Source organism: Pteropus vampyrus, unplaced genomic scaffold, assembly GCF_000151845.1.
Source record: "Pteropus vampyrus isolate Shadow unplaced genomic scaffold, Pvam_2.0 Scaffold83, whole genome shotgun sequence".
NCBI classification, from domain to species: domain Eukaryota; kingdom Metazoa; phylum Chordata; class Mammalia; order Chiroptera; family Pteropodidae; genus Pteropus; species Pteropus vampyrus.
The window spans coordinates 6,625,565-6,653,276 of NW_011888864.1; the positions used below are offsets into that span (position 1 = coordinate 6,625,565).

Here is a 27,712-nt window from a genome sequence, read left to right on the forward strand (position 1 = left end):
AACACCATATTTAATAACCTAGAAGAGACAGACCAGTACTTAAAAAAATACAATCTTCTTAGACTGAATCAAGAGGAACTGGAAAATCTAAATAGACCGATCAGCAGTATGGAAATTGAAACGATCATCAAAAGCCTACCAAAAAGTAAAAGCCCATGATCAGATGGCTCCACCAAACATGCAAAGAAGAATTAATACCTATTCTCCTCAAACTCTTCCAAAAAATCGAACAGGAAGCAATACTTCCCAACTCATTTTATGAGGCTAATATTACTCTGATATCAAAACCTGGTAAAGATAACACAAAAAAAGAAAACTACGGACCAATATCTCTCACGAACACAGACGCAAAAATCCTAAATAAGATACTAGCGAACTGAACACAGCAACATATTAAAAAGATTATACACCACGATCAAGTGGGCTTCATCCCAGAAGCACAGGGATGGTTCAACATATGCAAATTGATTAATGAGATACACCACATAAACAAATTTAAAAATAAGAATCACATGATCATATCAATAAATGCACAAAAGGCTCTCGACAAGATACAGTATCCATTCATGATCGAAACACTTCACAAAATCGGTATCGAAGAAAAGTACCTTAACATAATAAAGGCCATCTATGACAAACCCTCAGCCAACATTATACTTAATGTTGAAAAACTAAAAATCTTCTAAGATCAGGAACAAGGCAAGGCTGTCCACTATTGCCACTCTTATTCAATATAACACTGGAGGTCCTAGTGAGTGCAATCAGACAAGAGAAAGATACAAAAGGCATCTAAATAGGAAACGAAGAAGTCAAACTGTCACTATTTGCAGATGACATTATTCTCTATACAGAAAACCCTAAAGACTCCACAAGAACACTACTACAAACAATAAGCAAATACAGTAAAGTCTTTGGATACAAAATCAACGTTCAAAAATCCATAGTGTTCCTATCCTCTAATAACAAAGTGTTAGAAAAAAAAAGTGGAAAAATAATTCCTTTTGCAATTGCAACAAAAAGAATAAAATATCTAGGAATAAATTTAAGAAAACAAGTGAAGGACCTATATAATGAAAACTATAAGACCCTATTAAAAGAAATCGAAGAAGGTACAAAGAAATAAAAAGATATTCTGTATTCTTGGATTGGAAGAATCGGCATAGTTAAAATGACCATATTACCTAAAGCATTATACAGATTTAATGCAATCCCCATCAAAATCTCACCAGCATTTTTTAAAGAAATGGAACAAAAAAATCATCAGATTTGTATGGAAGCACAAAAGACCCCAAATTGCCAAAGCCATTCTGAGAAAAAAGAAAGAGGCTGGAAGCATCACTCTGCCCGACTTCAAATTATACTACAAAGCGACAGTAATCAAAACGGCATGGTATTGGCAGCAAAACAGACATACAGACCAGTGAAACAGAATCGAGAGTCCAGAAGTAAACTCATATTCATATGAGCAAATACTTTTCAACAAAAAAGCCAAAAACATACAGTGGAGAAAGGAAAGCCTCTTCAATAAATGGTGCTGGGAAAACTGTAAAACCACCTGCAAAAGAATGAAACTACACTGTTATCTATTACCACACACCAAAATTAATTCAAAATGGATTAAGGACCTGAATATAAGACCTGAAACAATAAAATGCATAGAAGAAAACACAGGAACTATAAACTCAAGGACCTTGGACTTAAAGAGGATTTTATGAATTTGACCTCAAAAGCAAGGGAAGTAAAAGCTAAAATAAATGAATGGGGCTACAGCAAACTAAAAAGCTTCTGCTCAGCAAAAGAAATCGTAATGAGGTAAAGAGAGAATAATCTGAATGGGAAAATATATTTGCAAGCAACACCTCTGATAAGGGCCTAATATCCAAAATATACAAAGAACTCATACGACTCAATAACAAAAAAAACCCAAATGATCCAATCAAAAACTGGGCAGAGGATCTGAACAGACACTTCTCCCTAGAGGACATACAAATGGCCAACAACTATATGAAAAGATGCTCAAAATCACTAGCTCTTACGGAAATGAAATCAAAACCACAATGAGATACCATCTCACACCTGTTGGAATAGCTATAGTCAACAGGACAAGTGTTAACAAACATTGGAGAGGATGGAGAGAGAAAAGAACCCTCATACACTGCTGGTGGGACTGCAAATTGGTACAGCCACTATGTAAAACAGTATGGAGGTTCCTCAAAAAACTAAAAATTGATCTACCATATGACCCAACGATCTCTCTACTGGGTATTTACCCCAAAGACTTGAAAACCCATATTCAAAAAGATTTGCATACTGATGTTCATAGCAGCATTATTCACATTGGCCAGGATATGGAAGCAATCAAAGTGTCCTATGATAGATGATTGGATAAAGCTGTGGTACATATATACAATGGAATATTACTCAGCCATAAGAAGAGATGAAATACTGCCATTTGCGACAGCATGGATGGACCTCGAGATAATCACGCTAAGCGAAATAAGCCAGACAGAAAAAGTTGAAAATCAAATGCTATCACTTATATGTGAGATATAAACCCAAAAGCAACAAATGAACAGGACAAACAAACAGAGACTCATGGACATGAACTATAGGCCAGTGGTTACCAGAGGACTATAGACTAGTTGTTACTAGTGGAGTTGGCGGGGTGGAGGTAGACAAGATAAAGGGGTCAAATACAGGATTTAGGGGGAGGGTGAAGTGGGTAAAGGGGATCGAATATATGGTAGCTGGGCAAAACTGGACTTTGAGTGGTAAACACACAATAGAATATACAGATGTCAAATGATGATGTATGCCTGAAAATTATATAATTGTATTAACCAATGTTACCCTAATAAACTTAATTAAAAATTTAAAAATAAATAACCAATTAAAAAAATAAATAGGTAGGTAGGTAGGTAGGTAAATGAATGAATGAATGAATGAATGAATGAAACGGAATCTTTTTAAGACCCTAGCCTAGGAATGCATCATCTTACAGAGGAAAATGGTTTCCTAAAAAAAGACAGGCTGCTTCCAATGAAGGTAGAAATGGTCAAGATGCCAAAATGTTTTAGAGGAATGAGCATATGTCTATTATATACTACTATATAACATAGAAATATTTAGAAATTAACACAAAAATATTTTATTACCTTCACTGACAGCTTTTAAAAAAATTTCAATCTCAACAAGACTTCAAATCAGGTAAAGGTGAAGAGCTCTAAGACTGGCTAGTCATCTGTAGATGGCAGTAGAAGCATTGTTTCATGTCAAAGCAGCTTTGCAATGTCAATCAGTATAGAAAAACTAGATAACATACATGAGCAATCTAAAACTATTTCATGCTCAATTAATTGTATAAGTTCTTCTACATTAAATAAATAATATGTACTGACTTCTCTGATACAACAAATATTTATCTGGCCCAAACCCCAGAGCATCTACTTGACTAATCCTAATCTATCTCTTGTCTTTCTTCTGCTAGATATGTCTTTGTGATCATATCTACTCAGAAACATTAGGCATTTTTTTTTTTTTGGACATAGTTTTCTTTCTTGTAGAAAAATAAACACAAATACTAGTCAAATCAATAGGCCTCTTTACTGAGGGCCTGCTGTGTGTGAAGCACTATGCTAGATACACTGAAATATGTGGTGAAGATATATGTGCTGGGTCCTTGTTAACAAGATTGACACAGAATGCAAAGAATAGTATGAGAGATGAGAGTACAATCAAGGGATGGATAACAATACAACCGTAAAAGAGAGATGTCACAGATACCTCTAACTCCTAGTTGTAAACACCTATGATTACTGATCCTAAATAAAGAATGGCATTAATGTTGGAAGAATAAATCCTGTACGAGGGGCAGGATGAAGCAGCCCAAGTGTCTGTATCCCTCTGTCCAAACATGCACATCCTCAAGCTGCCCTGTAGGTCTCCGAGGGTGGTACTATAAATACTTCCTTCTCTTTTCTGTTATGAATCTAGACTGTGTGGCTTGCTGATGGCAAGAGGCTGTATGGACCCAAAGTCATAAACTTCTCATAATGTCCATATGAAAAGTACTAGCAATAAGAAGATAACATCATTGCAAAAATCAACTGATTTGTCACTGGTGCTAAATTAATTTTTAAGCACAAGAAGGAGAGTTCTGGTAAACAGCTCTTCTGAGTAACCCCGATCAGTGCAGTTTTATTACCAAGGAAACATAAAGCCTGCACATTTTGTATATCTTCCTCTGCCGACTGATTATAATGTCTCCAAGAAGTTCTCTACCACCAAAAATGACAGCTCTCCTGGGAGAGTTGTGGGATATCAAGTGACTAAGAGTGGGCAATCTCTCAGGTTTAGGAACTGGGCAGCCTTGGACCCAGCCCATTCTCACAGTTGCAATTCCTGCTTGCCATATCTAAAAATAATGGTTAAAGGAAAAAGTTAAAAATAGATGGCAAATTAGCTGAAATAATCTAATATTCTACTAGAAATAGATAAATGTCTAAATAATAAAATCAAGTATGTTAAAATGAATGAGTTGACTTAAAGATAAATTAAATAAGATAAAAACATACATGCTAAAAAACAAGAACTAAAAGACATGAAAGGAGGGCAAAGGCCAGGACCTAATGGGACACCCTCAGAGCTCTGGGTACTGTGAGTTTAGAGTAGGCCCTAAACACCAATACACATAGTCAATTAGAAATGAATCCTGGGGTGAGTTTTTACCAAATGAATCCTGAATACATGAAGGTTTCCAGGCAGAAGATTTGAGGGCACAGAGTCTCACGTCCTATCCTATATTTCTCATCTCCAGTCCTACAAAAATTCAGAGGAAGACACAGATAAAATAATGGGAAGAGTTGTTTTGAAATGCACAGTGCCGAAGGTGGGAGGCCCTTCCCGGAAGCCTCACGCAACTCCCCGTTTCCTCCAGTTGGGGGTAGTGATGAACAGAGCAGACTTTTTGAAAAAGATAATTCAGGTCATTAGTTAGCGGCACAGGCAGGGCTTCTACACTGTCATCCACTCCAGTCTGAAAATTCCCAGGAGAAAATTGAACTATGCTGTGAAGATAAAAAGGGAACAGTTCAAGCAGGAGAGAGACAAAGAGAGAGACAAATAATATATGGTATCTAAAGCATGTACTACACAAGCTCTGAGGAATGCGATGATTCATAGGAAAGAGCTGAGACTCAAGGTGTTTTTAAAAAATTACTCAAGCTTATAAGAAGTAGAGATATACTCAAACCCAGTTTTTGCCAATTCAAAGCCCAAGCTTTTTTTTTTTTTTTTAAACCTTTGTGAATATAAAATGTAACACACATACAGAAAAGTACAGCACCCTGGAAAATCCATTTGCTTCTTCTCCCTTCTCCACCCAGCTCTGTCCCAGAGGCTGAGGGTATACACTCCACGCAAAGGCTCAAAGGCCCCCTAACTTTTGCTGAGTCCACTAATGGGAGCCTCAGAAGAGGTTTCGGGAGGAGCCTGAGGCCAGGGTACTTATTCCCCTGGTTCCTTCCTACAAGGTTACCTCAGGCTGATGTCCTTCAACAGAAAGTACCAGTTTCAAAGGCATTTGACTCTCTAGGGGTCCCTCCCTCCAGGTCTGGTAACCTCCCCTTCCTTGATCTCTGTAGGCCTAACTTACAGGGGGTGCAACAAGGTAAGAGGCCACCAAAGGTCCCCCCTGTCACAGGTTCCATTCTTTTGTCATTAGACCATTATAAATAAGCCCTCCTTGAATTATTCTAAGTATGCCATCTGTTTTCTATTGAGACCCTTATGGATACAAGGACGAAACAAAAATATACAGCTTAATAAATTATCACAGAACAAATACTAGAGTAATTGGTACGTAGGTCAATAGATAGAACTTGTTAGCATCCTGGAAGTTCTCCCAGTGTCCCCTCCTTACTGTTACATGCTCCTGCAAACCACTAAAAAGTTTTATCACCTGAGCATAAATCCTTAAGCATTCTGTTTGGTCTGCTTTTGAAATTCATATATTGGAATCATACAATATGAATTCCTTTATGTCTTGTCTTTTCCATTTAACACTATAGACACAAGATTCACCATATTGTTGCATGTGCCTACTATATGATTCATTTTGACTGGGAAAAGCACTAATTGTCTACACCACAACTGATTTATCTATTCTACAGCTGTTGAATAATTGTGTTGTTCTTAATTTGGAGTTACTGGAAATAATAACTATGAACGTTCTAATCTATGTCTCCTGGTACATAGGAACATACATTTGTATCTAGGAGTGGAATTTTAATCATAGGATATATGTATATTCATTTTAGTACTTAATATTCAACTGTTTTCCAAATTTAAACACTCCACCAACAATGCACAAGAGTTTCTAGTTGCTCTATACCCTCACCGATATTCATGTTGTCAGTCTTTTTCACTGTAGGCATTTAGATGAGCGGGTAATAATATCTTATCATGGTTTTAGTTTTTGTTTCCATGATTACTTATGAGATTGAACATACTTACATGTTTACCAGCCACTGGGATATACTCATTTTTGAGTGCTTAGAAATTTTTGGCCCATTGAATGGCAGAGATCTTCCTAAGCCGCAGAATTAAATTTACAGGCTGACAGAACCCAGGTACAAAACCTTTCCTTGGGAGTATCAACTTGTTAGTGAGAAAGAGGGAAAAGAAAGGATGGTCTATTCCCTCAGGAGACTTTTTGCTACAGATCAAATACTATGCTGATGATTCTCTACTAAGTAGGACCAACTTCAACAAAAATTACTAAAACACAACACAACCTTACAATCTGAGAATCATGAATAAATATTCCTGGGTTACACCACCCATACTACTATTGTGTCCTCAACATACTTTGCTGTCAGCATGAAGATTAAATTCGACCACGCATGTAAAGCACTTAAACCCCTGCTTGATGATTATTTCTGATTATCTCTGATAATACAGGTATGGGTAATAGCAGGGATTAAAAAAAAACACTAAGAAACTATTTTTAAAACAATCACCTTCTGTAAACAGTTCTTCTGAGTAACATGTATAGACATGTAGTTACTCTTTAGTATACAAATGTCTGTATACTAAAATTCTCAATCACACACACACTAGTATACAGGTTTGTATTTAAGTAATTCAATAACATCTCTTGTTCCTTTATGAATCCTGACTCTCCACAACATTTCTTTCTTCTAAACTGCTACTTCCTCATATTTTTTAGGTATTTTTCCCTGTACACTCATGTCCATATGTATATACCATCTCCTTTAACTGTGAGATCAGAATCTGCAAGAGGTAGCCATGTGTATCAAAATAACCAGAGAGTTCTCCTCAGTCATTTGTCCTGGACACTCTGGCTCTCCAGTCAGGTAGTGAAATGTCACACTGCAAGCTCTTGGCCTGAGGTCCTGCAGGATTTCAGTGGGTACAAGACTGATTTCACTGCCAGGTAGAAGCCTTCTCCTAAGATCCTCTGAGTGAGAGAATCTTTAACATCTTTTAGGGAATCCTACTTTCGTTGCTGATTTTGATCTATTTTAACTAAAATTATCTATCACTTTGGTTTTCTGGGTTCAACTTGTTTGTTGTAAGTAACTGTCTGTCTACACATCTATAAAAATTAAAGGTAAGTAATTGATTGTCTACACATCTATAAAAATTTAAAACTGCACAAAAATTGCCCAGAAAAAGAAATTTGGGAATTGCTAAATTTATTATACAATTTAGGATGTCAAGTGTAGTGGAGGTTCATATTAATTTGGCTGTAAGATAATAAGCTGTTGGAATTTTTTTAAAAAACAGATTTAGGCAAAGGGCATCTCCGTCTTCTTTATCTAGAAACCATTATTCAACATATCTCTCCCTTAAAAAATAAAAAAGCAGTAAGTTTAGATACCAGTTTGAAAAAGAGAGGAGTGAGGGACAAGATTTTATAACATAAAGTGGGAGACCTTACGGGCTAAATGATAACTCTCACCCTAGTTCGGAGCACTCCTCATTTCCCTCATCCCTTCTTCTTTCTGGAGATTGGCTGTCTACCAACCACTATGAATTTATGTGTTGCCAGCCACCTGTGCTGGGTTCCCTCATAACGATATCCATTGAGGAACTGGGATAAGCCCCCATTACACTTGCTGTGGTAAAGAAAAATAGGTTAAGAATGGGAAATATAATTTTATCTGTGGCACAGGCCAATCTCTAATATGGGAGCATGTTTTGTAATGGGGATTTACTGTGTAAATCTATTAACTACATCATTTCTAATAATTATAAAATTGGCTTAACTTAACTATATTATATTCACTCAAACTGGGCTCAAGAGCTAAAATAAAAAAATCACTTAGGGCTTTTAACATCTAACCTGGAATTCAAAATGGAGCTTAAACAGATTATTTCATAATGCGAAGGGAACTCTGTAGACTCTGGGAATCCATAAAATCCCTCTTTTGTAAGGTGAAGAATTTCTTTCATATTCTCATATTCCAAAATAAAAGCAGCATGAATGCTTTTATGAACTTGAGTAAGGCAAGTTCTTCTATTTGAATAAAAATTCATTAGGTTTAAGTATTAAAGAAGCAAACTAGATACTAAAAAAGTTTACTTGCTGCCAAACGGTTTGGAGAAATTTTTTTTCGCTGTAATTCTTTTCCAACATAAAGTTATTGTGAAGAGGAACACAGAGAGTGATGTTAAGTGCTATGAGGGTCATAGAGAGTAGGAGAGGGTGGTCCCTGCCTCCATGCTCCTTGCCTCAGTCTCTGCATCTGCTCTGTGGTTGGCAGGGCCCCGCATATAAGCTGGTCAAAGTATCCCTGATACTGACACCTGGCTCAGTAATTCATCTGTCCCTTCCTCAAGCTTCCATTTCTTCACCTACTTTTTCAGTCACACATTCAAGAAATATTTATTAAAAGCCTGTTATATATAACACATACCAACCCTGAAAGATCTCTGTTTACTGGAGGATAAAAGGCAAGTAGATATGTAATAATAACACAAACACATGCATTACAGGGGTAAGTACCAAGTGCTAAGGAAACTTACAGGGGTGAATAACCAATCCAGCTTCAGAGAGCAGAGAAAACTTCCTGGAGAAGGCATTATTTAAACTTAAACTATAAGTAGCAAATGGCCAAGCCAAGAGATGGGAGTACAGTGGTAAGGAATGTTACAGGTTGGAATAGCATGTGAAAGGCAAAGAAGAGCATATGCAGAAAGTCCCACACAGCTAAAATGAAGAGGAAGGTGGGAAGGTGAGAGCTGATCCACCCTCGAGCTGTGCCCATGGGGATTTCCTAACTTGCCCCTTGTTGCCTCTGAGAGACTGGCAAGTCAAAAAAACTAATCTCCCTGTGTACGATAAAGGACTCAAGTCTTAATAAGATATGCTTAATAAGATATGCCATCATTGTATCTGCAGATTTGAGCAGCACAGGGGATGCTAATCAATACTTAATTTTAGAAACCTTGCCACAGGCTATATGAAATTAAGGTAATGAAAAGACTGATCCACAGGTAAGAGGTTTCTAACTCCAGCTGAAATATCAAACTCCTATACTACATAGGAAACATAACTCTATGTATTAAAAAACTAATTACTGTAATTTATTCAGCAATGAATAAATCCTGTCTAGTGAATATATCAGTGTAATCACCTCATAACAAGAAGTTATTACAGCAGCTAGGGCAGAAACGGGAGGACACTGAGCTCAGCACCTGAAGAAGAGGGGCCTAGCTGTCTGGGCTCCTCAGCAAGTTGCCGGCCTTGCCGGGCCTTAAAACTTCATCTACACGAGAAACAGTTGCTTTAGTTGTTGCCAATGCTCCTAAACCCCATTATTCTGGCAGTTAGGTTATCACAATCAAAAGTAGTTAGTCACCAAAGGCAAGGATTCAAATAACTTTTACAAGTCACAGACTTACTACTGTTTTGTCTGCGGAAAAAAAGATTCAAAAAACAAATAGTTAATTTCGTGTGCCTTTTAAAAGCTGAAAAATCATGCATAACCAAATATAAAGATAATTAAAATTTTAGGACAAACAAATGAGAGTTTTTTTTAAGAAAAGAGAAAGTAAAAAAATTAATATAACTAGGCAGGCAATTATTAGGGTTGCTTACTTCCCTTTCCATTGGTTTCACTTCCCTTCTTGGGTTAAAATACTCCTAATATGTAAATTATTCCACTAAAGACTTTCAAAATCCTTTCTTAGCAATTGCAGGGATGTTTATACACAAGGAATTATTTCTAGATTCCCACATGACATAAAAGGGATATGAAGCACTGACTGGGGACTTAAAAAATAAAGCAAACCAAAGTGGGTAAATGTATATGCAAAGCAGAAGCAAATAATTGAGGGTTCCAATTTTAATCATTTAGAAATGTTTTAACAGTAAAAAATGGATATTCTATGATTTTAGGAACTTTGTTGTAGCGGCTTAACTCTGTTTTCAAATGCCTAAGTGCCAGGTATTATGTTAACCACTTGGGATTTTTATTATGTTGACCCTTGGGATTTTTCTGGTTTATAGTGCTCACAATCCCATCAGAAGGGTATTATCTCTATTTTAATTGTATAGAAACTAAGTAGAAACAAAGGCTCAGAGTGGGTAGGTAACTAGACAAAGTCACACAGCTTAGAAAGTAAAGAAGCCATACTATGAAACCCATTCTAATCAATATCAAATATGATACTCTTTCAATAGATGATCCAGACTTGAAGTAAACAAAGTAAACAAATTGAAGACATTGTTGTATGATTCTCTTTAATATATGCCATCATTTCAAGTGGAGCTTATTCTGAGCATGACTTCATAAACAAATCATTTCTGAAAGAGAAAAACCACATCCAGGGTAAAGTCATAAGCTGAAAAAGCCTCATTTCAGAGAGTACTTCCTGAAAGAGGCAAAGCAACAATTACAGCCGAAAGAGTAATAACTCCTATACCCAGTATCATATTTGAAACAACTTTTAAAGCAACGGAAAAGCCTAAAACAAAAGAAATACAGCATTTCTTAAATATACCATTTCTAGAAAGAGCAATTTTAACACAAGAAACTCAAAGATATTTCTTTTACAGAACTGGGTATACTGAAAACACTGCTCTCTAATACAGCCTTTTGATGGACAGGAGGTAAGTCACATTTAATTAACTTCACAGATTATAAGAAGTAATGTTGTACTTACTAAATTTCAAAATCACTGTTTTATTTTAATAATATATTACTGAAACCATATTGGTGAAGGACTTTGAATTGGGTTATGCTGTCATCTTACTGCATTAATACAATTTTTTACTTATTTTCAACACTGTTTTACATTACTAGTAAATATAATTTTTCAACTTAAGGAAAATGTTGATATGATAAATCATAAGTGTATCTAAGAGTTGTCACTTGGTTTAAATTATATTGTTTCACGAAATGTACTTATAGGTTTTTAAGAAAAGACTATAATCATGGAATCAAAAACTTTTAAAATGCTGACTTGAAAGCCAATCACTTTTCAATATTTATCCAAAAATTTGCCTGTGTGTGCAGAGCACAACCTATACCAGAAATGCCTTTAAAACACATGCATCACACACGTTTTTTTCAACCTTAAGTAAATGAATACAAGTGTTGGCTACATAAAAGCAGGTCTGAGCCCAAAATGGGGAAAAAGACTTACTCAAAAATGGTTTGTAAGTACAGAATTTATGTGGCAGAATTTGGGATAAGAACAGGTTGAAGAGTGTCCTAATATTAAAAGGGGCAAAAAATTTTTTTTCACTTACTTTACAATTGCTACTATTTAAAAATTCACTGAAAGTTAAAAATAAGAGTCAAACCTCCAAAATTTTTCTCCTTTGTATGATACTGGAGATTTGGTTTTTCTATGTAGTACTTTTCTTATTTGATAGAAATTAATAGTTTAGTCACACCAATATTTGGAAATATAATATTTTAATTAAAACAGGCTTTTAAATATGTAGAAATCTATTCCAAAATCATATTTAACCTAAATATTTGGCAAACAAGCTGTAGTCAGGAAGTAAGGAAAGGAGATGAGAGGGAGGGGTGGGAGGGAAATAGGGGAAAAACAAACTCAAATTTTGTTTTTGTCCACAACAATTGCTCAAATTAATTTTAAATTATCAATAGCCCATGATGTCACTGACCAGAATGCTAGTCTCCCCCACAATTTTCACTAAAGAGAGATTTGGGGCTGAATTAGAGACAGACCACTCTGCAAATGACATTTTTGAAGGAAACTTTTCTTACACCTCCATATTTCAAGGGATGCCACAAGGTTCCATCTCTTTGTAGTGACTCTATTTTTAAAATCACTCTTGTTGGCATTGCATCATGGATAATAAAAGTTTCACTCTGAAACGGGGGTGGGGTGCTAATGATATTTATAATCACTAAACTCCTTTCTATTAGAAATGGACATTTTTTTGGCGATGGGAATTAGTTTCTGCATACACATAAAGTTATTGACTTCTTATTAATAACTGTCTGATATTCCTTTTAAAAATTTAGTTTGACAAATAAAACAACATTAAAGCTTCTATATCTAGGTAGAGTGAGGGCATGAAATTTACTGTATTAACAATATCTTATTCTCAAGGTGGTGCTTTCTGTGTACCACTGCAGCAGTTCAAATCTGCTTCTAGGACAATGGTAAACACCATCTGGAAGACTCAGCGTTAGGCCCTCCCAACTGTGCATTAGGAACTAGCCCATCTGTTGTTCTAAGAGTCAAATTCTTGATCTGTAGAGCATGGCACAAGACACTGGTGGTGCTTTTAGACCTATGATAATTTAGAGAGTACACAACACTATGAAGAAATGTTTACCACTTAAAAAAAAAAAAGGTTTAATGGCCAACTAAGCAAGTCTTCATTGATAAATTAGAGAGTAGTTGCTGAGGAACACCTAGCAAAAGATTCTTTCTTTCACTCATCTATCAATTCAGCAAATATTTACTTCTTGAATATCTACAATTTACCCAATAAGCAATGGGGATATACCAGAAAAAAAGGAAAGTTCCTGAACTCAAATGAGAAGTACTGTGACTCTTCAGTAATTAACCAGTTATATGGTTCCTTTATTAGTTTTCTATTATATATTATATAGATGAAAATTCTATTTAATAAGTAAAAATTCATTATCTGATATTACTAATCTGGGTTAAGAAATATTTAAACAGAATGATGACGATAAAAAGGTGGCAAACTATACTGTAAGATTCAAAATTCAGAATGGCCTTTCCCTAGTTGGTCTCAATCAAAGAATGATTATTAAAGGTATAATTGCTACTCAATTTCACACTATCAGGGGAAAAACATAAAGAAAAGGTTATCCTTTGGGGGAGAAGAGAGGTAGGCAGGGAGAGATGCAAATAAATAAATTTGCCAGTGCATTATGATACACCATACCACTTTAACAGTTTAGTACATATTAGTAATAAGACCTAAGAAATGTTTTAATAAATACTAAAACATGTATCGACTCTACAATATAAAATACTCTCAAAATTAAAATCCACTGACATGTCAAGTTGAGTATAAGAAAGTTAAACATTTATTTTTCAGCGGTGCATTTTATTTCTTCTATTCTTCTTGACTATTTTACAGTTTCTAAGTGTCATGCCCAGCAACAAGCTATAAGATGACCACCTCTCACAATCAAGCTCAACCTGGCTCTTCTAACAGCTCATATCCAGATGAATACAAAATTGCAGCCCTTGTCTTCTACAGCTGTATCTTCATAATTGGATTATTTGTTAACATCACTGCCTTGTGGGTTTTCAGTTGTACTACCAAGAAGAGAACCACTGTAACGATCTATATGATGAATGTGGCATTATTGGACTTGATATTTATAATGAGCTTACCCTTTCGAATGTTTTATTATGTGAAAGGCGAATGGCCTTTTGGAGAGTACTTCTGCCAGATTCTTGGGGCTCTTACAGTGTTTTATCCAAGTCTTGCACTATGGCTTCTTGCTTTTATTAGTGCTGACAGATACATGGCCATTGTGCAGCCGAAATATGCCAAAGAACTTAAAAAAACGTGCAAAGCCGTGCTGGCATGTGTGGGAGTATGGATAATGACCCTGACAACCACCATCCCACTCCTACTGCTCTATGAAGACCCAGATAAAGCCTCCACCCCTGCCACCTGCCTGAAGATTTCAGATGTCATCCATTTAAAAGCTATTAACATGTTGAACTTCACTCGACTGATATTTTTTTTCTTGACTCCTCTGTTCATTATGATTGGGTGCTACTTGGTCATTATTCACAGTCTCCTTCATGGTAGGACATCTAAGCTGAAACCAAAAGTCAAAGAGAAATCTATAAGGATCATCATCACTCTCATGGTGCAGGTGCTGGTCTGCTTTATGCCTTTCCACATCTGTTTTGCTTTCCTGATGTTGAATGGGGATGAGAATAGTTACAGCCCCTGGGGAGCCTTTACCACCTTCCTCATGAACCTCAGCACCTGTCTGGATGTGATTCTCTACTACATTGTTTCAAAACAATTTCAGGCTCGGGTCATTAGTGTCATGCTATACCGCAATTACCTTCGGAGTGTGCGCAGAAAAAGCTTCCGATCTGGTAGTTTACGGTCACTAAGCAACATAAATAGTGAAATGTTATAAATGATATAAAGTTTGTCTTCGATTTCTTTAAATCCACTTTACTAACTACTCTAGGGTCAGTGGATATTCTATATGATATTATCAAGTTCCTTCTCCCCTAAAAAAATAAACTTTGAAAACTCTTTTGTGGGATCTTATTATAGAGACATAATATTCTGAAATATTCTAATTATTTATTTTTAAAACCTGTATTGGACACTTTTACGAGGTATTGGGAGATCTGTGTTTCATATTCAAGACTTATCTAAATACATAGTTGACTTAGCTTTTTTTGATTTAATTCTATGTGCAAGTGAATCCTGATGTCAATCGAGTCAGTAGGCAAAAAAATCCAGGTACTGTTCCAAATAAGTTGATTCAAGTCTTTTTCATTTAGATGCAGCTCCCTTTGGTTTAATTAACACTCAGGACTGGTGGTCCAAATCCAACATTTTGTGTTCTAAACCAAACTCTCAGGATACCTACACTAACAATTATGTTCAACTCGTCACTGTCACTTGCTGCAGAGCATATTTAGTGGAAGCAAGCTCCTGATGGGGCCTGTAGAAGGCATGGCCATCGGCCCTCCCCTACTGAATTCATTTTCTTTTGGGAACAGACCACGGTCATTTAATAAACACTTACTAAGAGCCTACTATGCACCAGACTCTACTTAAGACCAATGGGGGAAATCTATCTTAAGATCCTATTTCTGCCCAATAATCCAAGTTCATTCCTATGACATGAGGTTTCTACTATACAGGAAATATCCTTCTCCAATATAAAGAATTTGTTCTTCCTAGTGATTAAATATCTCCTTACAAAAGAGATTGAATTTTTCCCCAGGTCATATGTCAGTATAAACAGTACTATCAGGGATCTTGCTATTTAATTTCCCCTAATAAACTAACAAACCAAGTGACTATAATTTGTTAAGCCCATATTCTAAATATTATGGAACTACACAATCACTTTCTAAAGGGATTTATAATCAAATCAATGCACTGGTTATAAATGGGTTTATGTAATTAACATAAGTAAATTTATATTCTTAAAAAAACACAGAGAAGCCTAACCATAAAACAGCATTTTAGTACTAGGAGATCCCTTAGATGATCTTCTGGTCTAATCTTTGTCTTAAATATAAAAGAACCTAAGGTTCAGAGCTTATGTGACTTGCTCAGCTAAAGAACCAGGATTAGAAACCAAATTCAGTTCTCTTTCTATTTCAATTACCATTTTTTTTAAATAATTTAATTTGAATAGTCAAGTGAGCGAGATACTTTCATAAACATCTTTAAATGAATAACTATTTCTAAAACAATGGAAATAACTCCTGTATATGATATGTAGCGTTACATATATACGGTCATTGCCTACTCTTAAACTACACTGATTAATCTGTTCTCTGAAATGGCTTTTCTTGATGAGAAGAGTTTAATTTGAGAGCACAAAACACAACAAAAGGCTTTGTTAACACAATGTCAACAAAGTAAAAATGTATGTCGTGGTTTTCACAATAAAACTATAGATAATCTAAACAGTTAATTAAAAATAATTTTGTTCCATGTTACAATCAGATTCATTTAAACATGCTATGTCAAAACTCGAAATTCCACTTTTCTGGAGGAGTTTGATTCTGGGAAACAATGTAACATTCACATGTAAAATGAAAAAATAACAGGTATATAAGGACAAATGTGTGATAGGCATGGGTCACTAGAAGCACCTAATACATAAAGCTTTTAATAATGGAGTTATTTTTATTTTTAAAACCTAATAATTACATTTTCTAAATTTCAAATAACGGTCATCAGAATCTATCAGATGCCAGGTATAATTTCTATGTGAAGCACTAGAAAAAGAGATGAACAGGTCTATGGTTCAAAGACCTTAGCTTACAGTCTTATGGGGCTATACTGTAATCAAGGCTATCCCTGCAACATGACTGAATATAAGGCAATGAGTACATTAAGTAAAACTAGTTCTCAAAGAGCTGATAGGGTGGCATAGAAGCCCCAGATAATGATAATGATAATGATAATGCAATGTAATAAATGCTAATAAGGATCTTAATAAATTTGTTGGAATACAAATAAAAAGACAATTAACACTACCAAAGGGTGACAAGGTACAGAAAGAAAAGCAAATAGGTATAATAATACAAATACACAACATGTTAAGAAAGCTGAATGACTGATGGGGGAGTGGCTTGAAACACGGGATTGGGATCGGATTTGAGGGCTTTGAAGGGAAAGAAGAAAACCAATATATGGGGGGTGGGAGGTTGCTACTGCTAGGATATTCACATACATTTAGTTCTCTCCACTGCTCCATGAAGTATAAAGTATGATTCTCAACTTACATATGAGGGTCATCTATAAACTGAGCTCAGGAAATGGAACTTGAGAGAAGTAACTTGCTCAAGATTACAAACTAGTAATATATGGCAGAGCTGGAATCTCAATTCTGGTCTATCGGATGGAAAAACCATTCCCACTATTCTAGACTGCCTTAATATCATCTTGGGAGAATTTGATTTTGATTCTGAAAAAAATGAGGATTCAAATGTTTTTAAAAGAAAGACCGGCATGGTTAAATTTGTATTTTAGAAAGATAACTTCTGATAACATTGCATGGAATGCTTTAAATTTATAGGAAGACTAGTTAGAGAATTACAGCAAAAATCTAGGAAAAGATTAGAGTTTAAATTGAGATAATGACAGAAGCAGAGAAGATGGGATAAACAAATGATTTATACAGGACTTCGAATTATTAAGACTTGGTGCCCTAATGCAATGATAAGAAAAGGGAAAGATTTCCACCTTGAGAGACTGAGTAGCTAGAAATGCCATTAACTAAAATAAGGAGTACAGAAGGAAGAGGGGATGAGAGCACAGAAAGAGAGATCAGAAGAAATGAGAGCTTCTGAATATGATAATTTTTTTTTGAGACTTATAAGTCATTAGCAAATATGACTCTATAAAGATCAGGAAAGTAACACAAATTGGAAATAGAGAGTTGGGAAACAAACAGCAGATGCTAACTGTAGCTGAAGTCATGGGAGTGAACAAGATAACCCAGAAAAAGCACTTGAAATAAGCTTAGAAAAGAGCTGCAGACAGTAAATAAGGTCAAAAAGGACCAGGAGAGGGTAGTGTGCTAGAACTCAATGAAGCAGGTTATTTCATGAAATAGTCAAAGACCAAAAGCATTTAATGTGCTATTGAAAGGTAAAATAAGTTGAAAAAAAGCCACTGGCTTTAGAAATTAGTTGAATAATGGTGATCTTTACAAGAGAAGTTTTAAAAGTGATAACATTAAAAAAAAAAAAAGAAGGGAGAGAAATAAGAAGTGGAGAATTATAGAGAGCAGATAAATTTGGCATTGATAGGTAAGAAAAAGGTAAAAAGATGTTAGGTGAAAAACACTGCAAGTTATAAAGCATGTTGACTAAAAAAAGGGAGGAATTTTGAAGCTTTGCTACCGTCAAATAAAAGATATATTTACAAAATGCAAAGTTTCTTTATTGAAATAAAGATTTATGTTCTAAGTAGTCTCGTGTTTGAGAAAGTTTCAAGATGCTAAGAAGTCATACAGTAATGTTTCATGATTTGAAAAGGAAAGACAAATATTCAGGTGATGGCTGAATTAACATTTATATTGTCTTTCAGAAGGGCATCCTATAACTCAATTTACTCAAGTTTGCAACATCTGCTACAAGCTAAGATTTAAATAGGTAAATGCTTTATTGCCTTAAGAATGAGTAAAAATATTCCTACCAACTCAAAACTGTATCAATTTTTTTATATGTACCAGTTAATAGGATTCTATAAAAAAATGTCACTCATGTAAAGAAATAACTGTCATTCAACTCAATGCACAATAAAAAAAAAAGACAAGGGGATAATGTAAACAAGAGTTAAAAGCTGTTATTACTCATCCCCAAAATTTATTCTAAGACAAACACACATTACACATATATACCCTTCCATAACTCAGTAGGCCTTATAGAGCAAAAAGAATTGACCTGAATGAGAAATATTTGGGAAAAACTAATGATTTAGTAATGCTGCTGCTTTTCTGAATCAACAAAGAATCATTCCTGATGACTACACAATTTTCCACAATAGCAGAATGGTCAACTAAACTTCTCAATCTCAATACAATTACAACCTGTGGAACTCAACAAAAACTGCATTAAAATTATGACAAAGAATTTTATGTCTCCATTCAAATATTATTCAGACTCATACATTATCAAAACACTTAAAGGTCAACACTCATTCCAACCATAATTCAGTAAATCCCATAAAGGGCAGCTATACTGTAAATACTAACAATGTAATTATGAAAGCTATTAGATCACTAACCATATTTTTAAAATAGAGAACCAAAGTGAATTTGAATCAAGATACATACAATTGTCTCAAAAACACAAATTCAAAATTAAAATAATTAAAATAGCTTCTCTAAGGTTGAAGCTAATACACATAGAAGTTTAAATATCTGGTTTCTTTATTTCAAAGTGTCTCTCAAATACAGTCTCAGATACTTAATTCAGAGATGCTTTAAGTTCACTTATATGTGCTAACAACTCTGCTCCTAGATACTAGATATTTCATAGACTAATACATGTTTTTTTGTTTTGTTTTTAAAGATTAACACAATATGAAAGCATATATAATCTGAGTTAGGTTGGTGGCTGCAGGTTAGCTACATTGTAATCTACATACTGACTTTATCTTTGGTGGAAGTATATAAAAAATATCAATTTTAAAAAACATCATTTTTCATGCCAATTAGTAGTTGATAGATGATCATGGGGATGGAGAGCATGGCATAGGGAATGTAGTCAGCAGTAATAGCTATGTGTAGAGCCAGAGGAGTGATAAAGTAATTGGAGATTGTTTCATAAACTATATAAATGTCTAACCAATGTATTGTATACTTAAAACTAATAATAAATTAAAATAAAATGCTAAAAAAAAAAATTCTTCAGAAACTTCACATTTTTGTTTCCTAATCTAATCTAAATTTTGTATTTTTGTGCTTAGTTCACAAAATTTCAAAGACAAAATTTCATTATAAAAATACACAACATTAATTATACTCTTCAGAAACAGAACAGGAAATTCATTAAAAATTATCTAAAATACAGGATTTCAAAGGTAAAAAAAGAAATGAGTGTAAAATAAATTGTTTCAAGAACATAATGAAAATGTAAGTATAGTTTGGATTTTTATACATAAAACAATTTTGCTATATCTAAAAGGTTAAAATATTCTTTTTCTAACTTTCGTGTACAATAATGCTTTAAATTAAATTTAAGTAGTTGTAAATTAAGCTAATCTTTGAGAGCTACTTACAATCCAGAAGGCAAGTTCCTGGATGCAGTGATACCAAAGGAATACCACACAGCTTCAACGAGGATGCAGTCAACCAAGGCTGACAAAACCCAGGAACCCAGCAAAAAGGACTAAAATTAAACAGGAAGTATATTATATAGAGGAGTCTTCTAAAAATAAACCTTTATTTAGTTAGAACAATCTCAGATATATATATATATTTTAAGTTTGTTTTTATTAGAATAAACTTTTCAAAATAAGGGAGTAATACTATACTTTATTGGTCAAATTCATTAACTTCCATAATTTCTAAGAATGTTGAAGAAAAGATATAGCATGATTTATGTTTAACAAGTAACACAAAAACCAATTAACCAAAAAAGTGACTAAAATTTCATTAAAGTCAAAATCCTAATTAAAATTTCTATTACCTACTCAGACCTGATATTATCTATTATCATCCTTATTTTATTATGCTAGTGGCTTAAATTTAAAATTTTTCTTTGGTTAAAATCAATGTTCCAATTCAGACACAGGACCATGTAATTAAGAGATAATTGTTAATAACAAAATAAAACTATTTAAATATAAGAATAACAAAAAAAAATGTTTCTCTATAACTTAATAGCAAAAGGGAAATACATAAAAACTTACTGCAAATTTTCTGCTTCCGTATCTTCTTTCAAATATCCTAAAATTATAAATAAGCAGACTACTGCAGAAAGTATCTTTCAAATCAAGGCAAATTATTCTTCCACATATCAGCCTCCAAATCTAGATAGGGATTTTAAAAAGAACAATAAATAAGAGTAAGATTTGTTCAGGTAGCTTCCTCAGCAAGTTTATTACATTTACTTTATACTGTTTATTTTTTTAAACTCTAATTTAAGCACAATAATTATGCACACAGAAAAGGAAAACTACATATGCGTTTTCTCTAAGAAATGAGCTAAACTCTCTCATATTAAAAATTCCTTCCATGTAACAGCACAAAGGGTACTTAAATTTTTTTTGCTTATTATTACAAGAAAATATACTCTAAGACAACAAAAAATTCCTGTAAAAATTTAGGACTATGTTTAATATGATTAAAAAAATTATATACATGAGCTTGAATGAAAGCCTAACAGATGTTCATTTTTATGCTACTAAATCAAAATTGTAACTGAAAAGCAATTTAGGGATAAAATCAGTAATATACATTCTTGAGCTTAATTTAATGATCAATCCACTTCATAGTAACTTGTACAAGGCAATTTATGGTCACTGTTGCTAAATATTACTAGGTTCAAATTTTTTAAATAACTTAATTTAAATCAATTTCTGGTTGGGTGAGAAACATATGAAGGACTATACACAGAAGAAAGAGCTACTCAGAGGCCTATTTTGAGTCTTCTTAAAATTTTCCAGATTTTTAAAGATAATCCCAATAACATCTGAAAAACGCTTTGATAATATTTCCCCCTCATAATTACCTTATAAGATAGGTAAAGCAAATATTAACCTTATCTCTTTTTTTGTGTTGTTTTTATATTGGTAAAACATACATAAAATAAAATTTATCATTTTAATTATTTTTAAATATATTCAGTGGCATTAAGAACATTCACAATGTTGTACTCCCATCACCACTATTTCCAGATCTTTTTTACAATCCCAAGCAGAAATTCTGTATCCATGAAATAAAAACTCCTCATTCTCCCCTCTCCTCACCCTCTGGTAACCATTATTCTACTTGATGCCTCTAAGAATTTGACTATTCTAGGTACCTCATATAAGTAGAATCGCACAATGTATTTCCTTTTGCATCTGGCTTATTTCATTTTGCATAATGTCTTCAAGGTCCATGTTTAAGCATGTATTAGAACTTTATTACTTTTAATAGCTAAATAATAATATATGTACTGTAAAAAATATATATATATATTTCAAAGTTTATTCAGGTGATTCTAATGTGCAGCCATGTTGAGAACAATTGCATTACAGCAACAGAAATAATACAGAAGTTATACTATATTCCGACAGAAAGTGGTAATATGGATAAATAACTGAAAGACCTTCACAAGAACTTTGTGAAGCCAAGGTGAACAATGGTATTAATTACATCATTATGAAGCAAAGCTGTCAGTATTCAAGAAGTGAATTATTGTGCTTAAATTGGCTAACCAAGTATTTAGCAAAGTGGCAGGTTGTACACCATAATTTGCACTAACACTCCAAAATCCACAGACAAGACCCAGCACAAGCATTTTCAATGAGATAAGCCCATCAATCTTGAAAATCAGAGTTCTGCTCTTCCCAGGAGCAAAAACCCAAGAGAAATTTCCTACTTGGTTTAACCACCACTATAAAAGTAATTCATAGATTCAGTTAGAGCTAAAAGAGCTTGGACCATCCAGTTTTCAAACTGACACAGGTTTTAGAAAATGTTAAAAAGGTATAATAATCATTAAAAAATAGATTTGTTTTTAATTCTCTTGAAATTATAAATTGCATTTCCATGAGTAAAATTAGTGAAACTGAAGAGATGTGCTTAATACTGCAATTGCTTTATTATAATCTGCTTTGCTGAAAATATCAATAAATAAAATTAGAAACTTACTTGTTAATGAAATATTAATGATAAATAGTATATCTTACAAATTTAGAGGCTTTGAGGGAGTAAGAATAGCAGAAAGAAAAGGCAAATCAAGAAAAAAAATCTGCCTTCTCTCTCTCAAAGGCCAAAGAAGCAGAGCTCACCTGGAAGTCATCCTTGACTGCTTGGAGGTCATACACGAAAAATCTCTGACAGTGTGGCAGGAGGAGGGCCAGCAAAAGAGACAGGGCACTGGGGACCAGTAAAAGACTTTTAGACAGAGGTGCCTTGTCTGGAGGGAAAAAGGAAAACACTTTTAGAATGATTGTTTCTAAGATTTAAAAGGCAAGTGAATTCACTTTTAAAAATTAGAATGAAAACTAACTTCACAAACTCTAAAATTTAATCCTCATTAACATATATTTCAAAATATATACCTGCAGAAGTAAGTTACCAAAGAGCATTGGAAAACAAGTGGAATTCACTGGCAGAGGCTTCACTGTCAGTTGGCTCTTATATGAGACCAAACCATGTTTACAGCGATTAACTTCCATAGAATACCTTTCAGAAAATAGTCACCAAAGTGTGACAAAATAGAAGAGTATATTTTCTATCAAATCGACCAGTTAGTTTCTGAGCATGCAGAGGATTAAAAAAATATATATATATGACTAAAACTGCTAACACTGCAGACTGCAGTGGCCTACTGAGATTTTCTACCATGAGTATGTCTGGAGCCCAAGTCCATTTTCCATTTAGAGCCTTGTCTAAATCTTATGCAGCCATCAAATTACAGCTCAATTTCCACTTCCTTCCATGTGTCTCAGTGAAGCATTTTATTTATTTATTATTTTTTTAATTTAAAAAAAATTTTTTATTCAATTTATTGGGGTGATATTAATAAAATTATATAGGTTTCGAGTGTACAATTCAATAATCATCATCTGTATATTGCATCGTGTGTTCACCACCCAAAATCAAATCTCCTTCCATTACCATATATTTGACCCCCTTTACCCTTATTTTTTTATTTTTCAATTACATTGACATGCAATATTACATTAGTTTCAGGTGTACAGCACAGTGGTTAGACATTTATATAACTTACAAAGTGACTCCCCCCATAAGTCTAGTATCCACTTGGCACCATGCACAGTTATTACAGTATTACTGACCATATCAATGAAGCATTTTAGCCTGAGAGGCCTTTCCCCAACTCTGCACCCTTGTTTCCAGGCGTTAACTTTAATATCCAGGGTTTTGTACCTGTTTTGCCATCCTGACTACATTAAAGATTCCTAAAGGGAGGCCACCTGCCTTCTCTGCTCTATATTGGCAATAAAGCCTAGCATAGCCTCCTGCACCTATGAAACATTCAGATCATCAACAGGCAAGACCACAGAAAAGTATCACCGATGAGAACATTCTCAGATTGTGTCAAGTACAGTCTAATCATATTCATAAGAAATTCCCTGGTAGTGAATTTACTAGTTACAGTTGGTAATGTGGTTACTGCACTTGTTTAAGTATATAAAAATAGACCAACTGTTTCCTCTCTGGTCTTGCAACATCTAAATTGGAACCAATAGTAAAGTGGTTGCACAATGTCTTCATGACTGAGATACAATCAAGGCTCCAGGGAATCTAAAAGCTAACAGAGCTCCCCATCCTCCAGATAAGAGAGCTCCCCATTGCCTCAAGAAATACAGGAGATATAATGAGTATACCTCAAAAATCTAGCAGAGCACCGTGGCTGTGAGCTTAACCTATCTAAATTCTATCTTGAGTAATTTAACCTTCAGTTTTCCTCACCTGTAAAATGAAGATAGGAAAAGCTACCTCAAATGTGTTATGAGAAGTAAATGAAATAAAGAATAAATATAGGGAAAACTACTCATACCACTGTAATGACACCATTCAGGAGAATGGGGTTCTTGGTTAAAGGCAAGCTCCTTTATTATTCTGACAGGACCAAAGATGGAGCAGGGGGGATGTAGGTACACCTTGAAGGGGCAGCTAGGATCATGTTTCCTTCTTCAACCTGGGCTTCTACCTATTTTTGTAAAATGAGTTCCATCATTCCTGCCTCTTCCAGGGCAACTCAACATTACTGGAAAAAATCACACAACTGAGCTGTAAGATTTCACTGTAGGTTCATGGTCTCAAATCTCAAACTGACACTCTCCACTGACCAGCAATTCGACTGCTTTTCTCTCTAAGTCTGCTCTTCACCTTCTTATTTGATACCATCTGCTTGCTACTCTCTCCTCAAACCTTCTTGCTCCACACTCCCAACTTGGCTTACATGTCACCAACTGAATAAACAAATGACTTGCTTTAGTATTCTCAATCATTCTCTTAAAGTAATAAGCACCTACTATTGACCATGCATTATCATAGGCCCTGGGGTACAGAGTAAATGACTGAAAAAGTCCCTCCTTTTGTAGTATTTACAGTCTAAACAAGAGAGAAAAGAAAATATATAAAGCAAGGTAAATATGTATTATGTCAGATGCAAATAAATGCTTTAGGAAAATTGAGCAGGGTAAAAAGTATGGTCATGTCATCCACCATGGATTTCCTGGTCTCTTTTAAGATACATGATAGAACTGCCACCACCCATCCCCATCTGTAACTGGAGTTAGGAATAGCAATATGACTTGCTTTGGCCATGTCAATGTGTTAGATGCTATCTCCAGGCAAATACGTGAAGAGCCACTCAATGGGCTTTCCCTCCACCAATACTCAAGGTGGTGGCTGTGCTATCAGGCAGATCCTGGAGTTAAAGACAATGTGGAGTAGACTTCTCAGGTGACCTGCAATGGAGGGATACTGTCAGTGAGAAACAAACCTTGTCATTTTAGGCCCCTGATATTTTGGAGTTTTTTGCTACTACGACATAACTTAGCTTATCCTGGTTTGGTAGAAAACACTGGTAGCAGGGAAAGAGGGGTGCCATTTTACATAGAGTGGTTAGAAGGCCCTTCTAACAAAGTGAGATTTAAGCAAAGACCTGAGGAAGTGGGCCTTGCAGATATCTGAGGGAACAGTATTCCTAGCAGAGGAAAGAGCAAGTACAACAGCTTTGAGACAGGTACACGCTCAACATGATTAAGAAACAGTAAGGCTGCCAAGACAGCTAAAAGTAGAATAAGCACAAGGCAGACAGGTAGAACATGAGGGCAAAGAGGTATGGGAGCAAAGAGTGTAGAACCGCCTAGGCCACTATAAGGACTTTAACCTTTCCTCTGAGAGTGATGGGATGCTTTTGAGAGGTTTCAGTAGGGGTATCACATGACCAGATGTTTTCAAAGGATTGGTTTGGTTGCTAAATTGAGAAGGGATCACATGAAGGCAAGTGTAGAAGAAGGGAGACAAGTAAGGAGGCTATCATGATAATCCAAGCAAGAGGAGATGATGCCCTGGGCCAGGGTGGTTTAGGTGGGGGTGCTGAAAGTGGTCAGAATTGGGAGATGTTTTGAAAGTACAGTGAGTAGGATTTGCTAACTGACTGTGTATAGAATATGGGCAAATAGAGAAGTCAAGGATGACTCTAAAATTTTGGTTTTGAGCAACTGGAAGAACTATTGCCAATTACTAAGATGCAAAATTCTGTCACCCTTTCCCTTATCATGCCTATAAGATCTGAGTCCATCCCAAACCCCCAACTCTTACTCTTACCCCTGCCAGGACCCTGCCCTCTACACCAGTGCTATTCAAAGTAACCAGTCCATAAGCTGCTGCCAGTCCACAGCAAGGTAAGGAGTTTGTGCCAGAATGCAAACCAACACACTGTATCTTTCATGGAGGAAATCCTGCTATGAAAAAATATCTGAACTGAACATGTGCTCTGCTCAAATGTCACTTTATTTGTGAATACCCCATACAAAACTCTACCCTTTTTGTTCTGGTTTATTTTTTTTTTTCACAGCACTTATCAACAACTGACTTATTAAATAGTGATTCATAAAATCTATGATTCAAACTGATTGTAAGATATACTATTATTTTAGTTGTCACTAAAAAAGAAACACTGACAAATATAATTCTAAGACATCATCAACTATAAGGTACACCCCAATTTTAGAAACACTAGGGGAAATGCAATTTAGAATCAAGAAATATATTTCCTTGTATATCTTCCCATTCTCAGTCTCCACTAGAATACAAACTTTTTGAAGGCAGCAACTTTGTCTAGTACGTTTATTGCTACAGTATTCCCCATGCCTATAACTGGATATGGCCTGTTATAAAGGAAGTCAATAAGGGTTTATTTAATGAAAGGCGATTGATGTATAAGAGGTGCTCGATAAATAGTAGTGGAAGAAACCAAAGTGTCCATCAATGGGTAAATGAATAAACAAAATGTGATATATTCATACAGAGGAATATTTATTCACTCTTAAAAAGGAAGGAAGTTATGACACATGCTACAACATGAATAAAACTTGTGGACATTATGCTGAGTAAAATAAACCAGACACAAACAGATAAATACTGTATGTGTACACCTATATGAAGTACCTAAGTAGTCATATCATAGAGACAGAAAGTAGAATAGTGGCTGTCAGGGACTGGGGGACGGAGAAATGAGTTGTTTAATGGGTATAGAGATGCACAACAATGTGACTATACTTAATGCCACTACAGTATACACTTAAAAATGATTAAGATGGTAAAATTTATGTTGGGTATATTTTACAACAGTTAAAAATAAAGACTAAGAATAAAATACTTAATGAATTAATAACTGACCCTATTTATAAAACCATTTTAATCATTCCCAGGACTAAACAAACTCCTAAAAATATAGATTTGATAACTTAAATCAGGTAATTCCACTTTTAAGTCCTCCTCTTAAGATGAGCAAATTTCAGATCCCAAAAGCCTATGTGAAAACTGAAAGAATTGAAAAGAGAAACATAAATCCGTAACTACAGTGGGAGACTTCAGCACTCCTCTTTCAGTAATCAATAATACAAGACAGAAAATCAGTGTTATGGAGTGAAGTGTGTCTCCCCAGAATTCATGTGCGGAAACATTAATTCCCAATGTGATTGTGTTTGGATATAGGGCTTTTAAAAAGGTATTTAAGGTTAAATGAGGTCATAGGTGGGACCCTAATGGAATCTGTCTTATAAGAAGAGGAA

At 34.8% G+C, this 27,712-nt stretch overlaps 2 protein-coding genes across 3 annotated transcripts in view; one reads left to right on the forward strand and one right to left on the reverse strand.

Annotated features, from left to right (window-relative positions):
• Nucleotides 1-27,712, reverse strand: part of UBAC2 (UBA domain containing 2) — a 162,727-nt gene that overhangs the window by 112,635 nt on the left and 22,380 nt on the right. For both annotated transcript variants that reach the window (XM_011363218.2, XM_011363217.2), the window contains exons 2-4: nucleotides 22,727-22,854; nucleotides 20,639-20,758; nucleotides 20,006-20,115 (exon numbers count right to left, since the gene is read on the reverse strand). In XM_011363218.2, coding sequence (XP_011361520.1) covers nucleotides 20,006-20,115; nucleotides 20,639-20,758; nucleotides 22,727-22,854 — 358 coding nt within the window. The remainder of the gene's footprint in view (nucleotides 1-20,005; nucleotides 20,116-20,638; nucleotides 20,759-22,726; nucleotides 22,855-27,712) is intronic.
• Nucleotides 10,737-15,586, forward strand: GPR18 (G protein-coupled receptor 18). Its single transcript, XM_011363211.2, has 2 exons — nucleotides 10,737-11,140; nucleotides 13,628-15,586. The coding sequence occupies exon 2, from the start codon at nucleotides 13,662-13,664 to the stop codon at nucleotides 14,655-14,657; it is 996 nt and encodes a 331-aa protein (XP_011361513.1). The 5' UTR covers nucleotides 10,737-11,140; nucleotides 13,628-13,661; the 3' UTR covers nucleotides 14,658-15,586.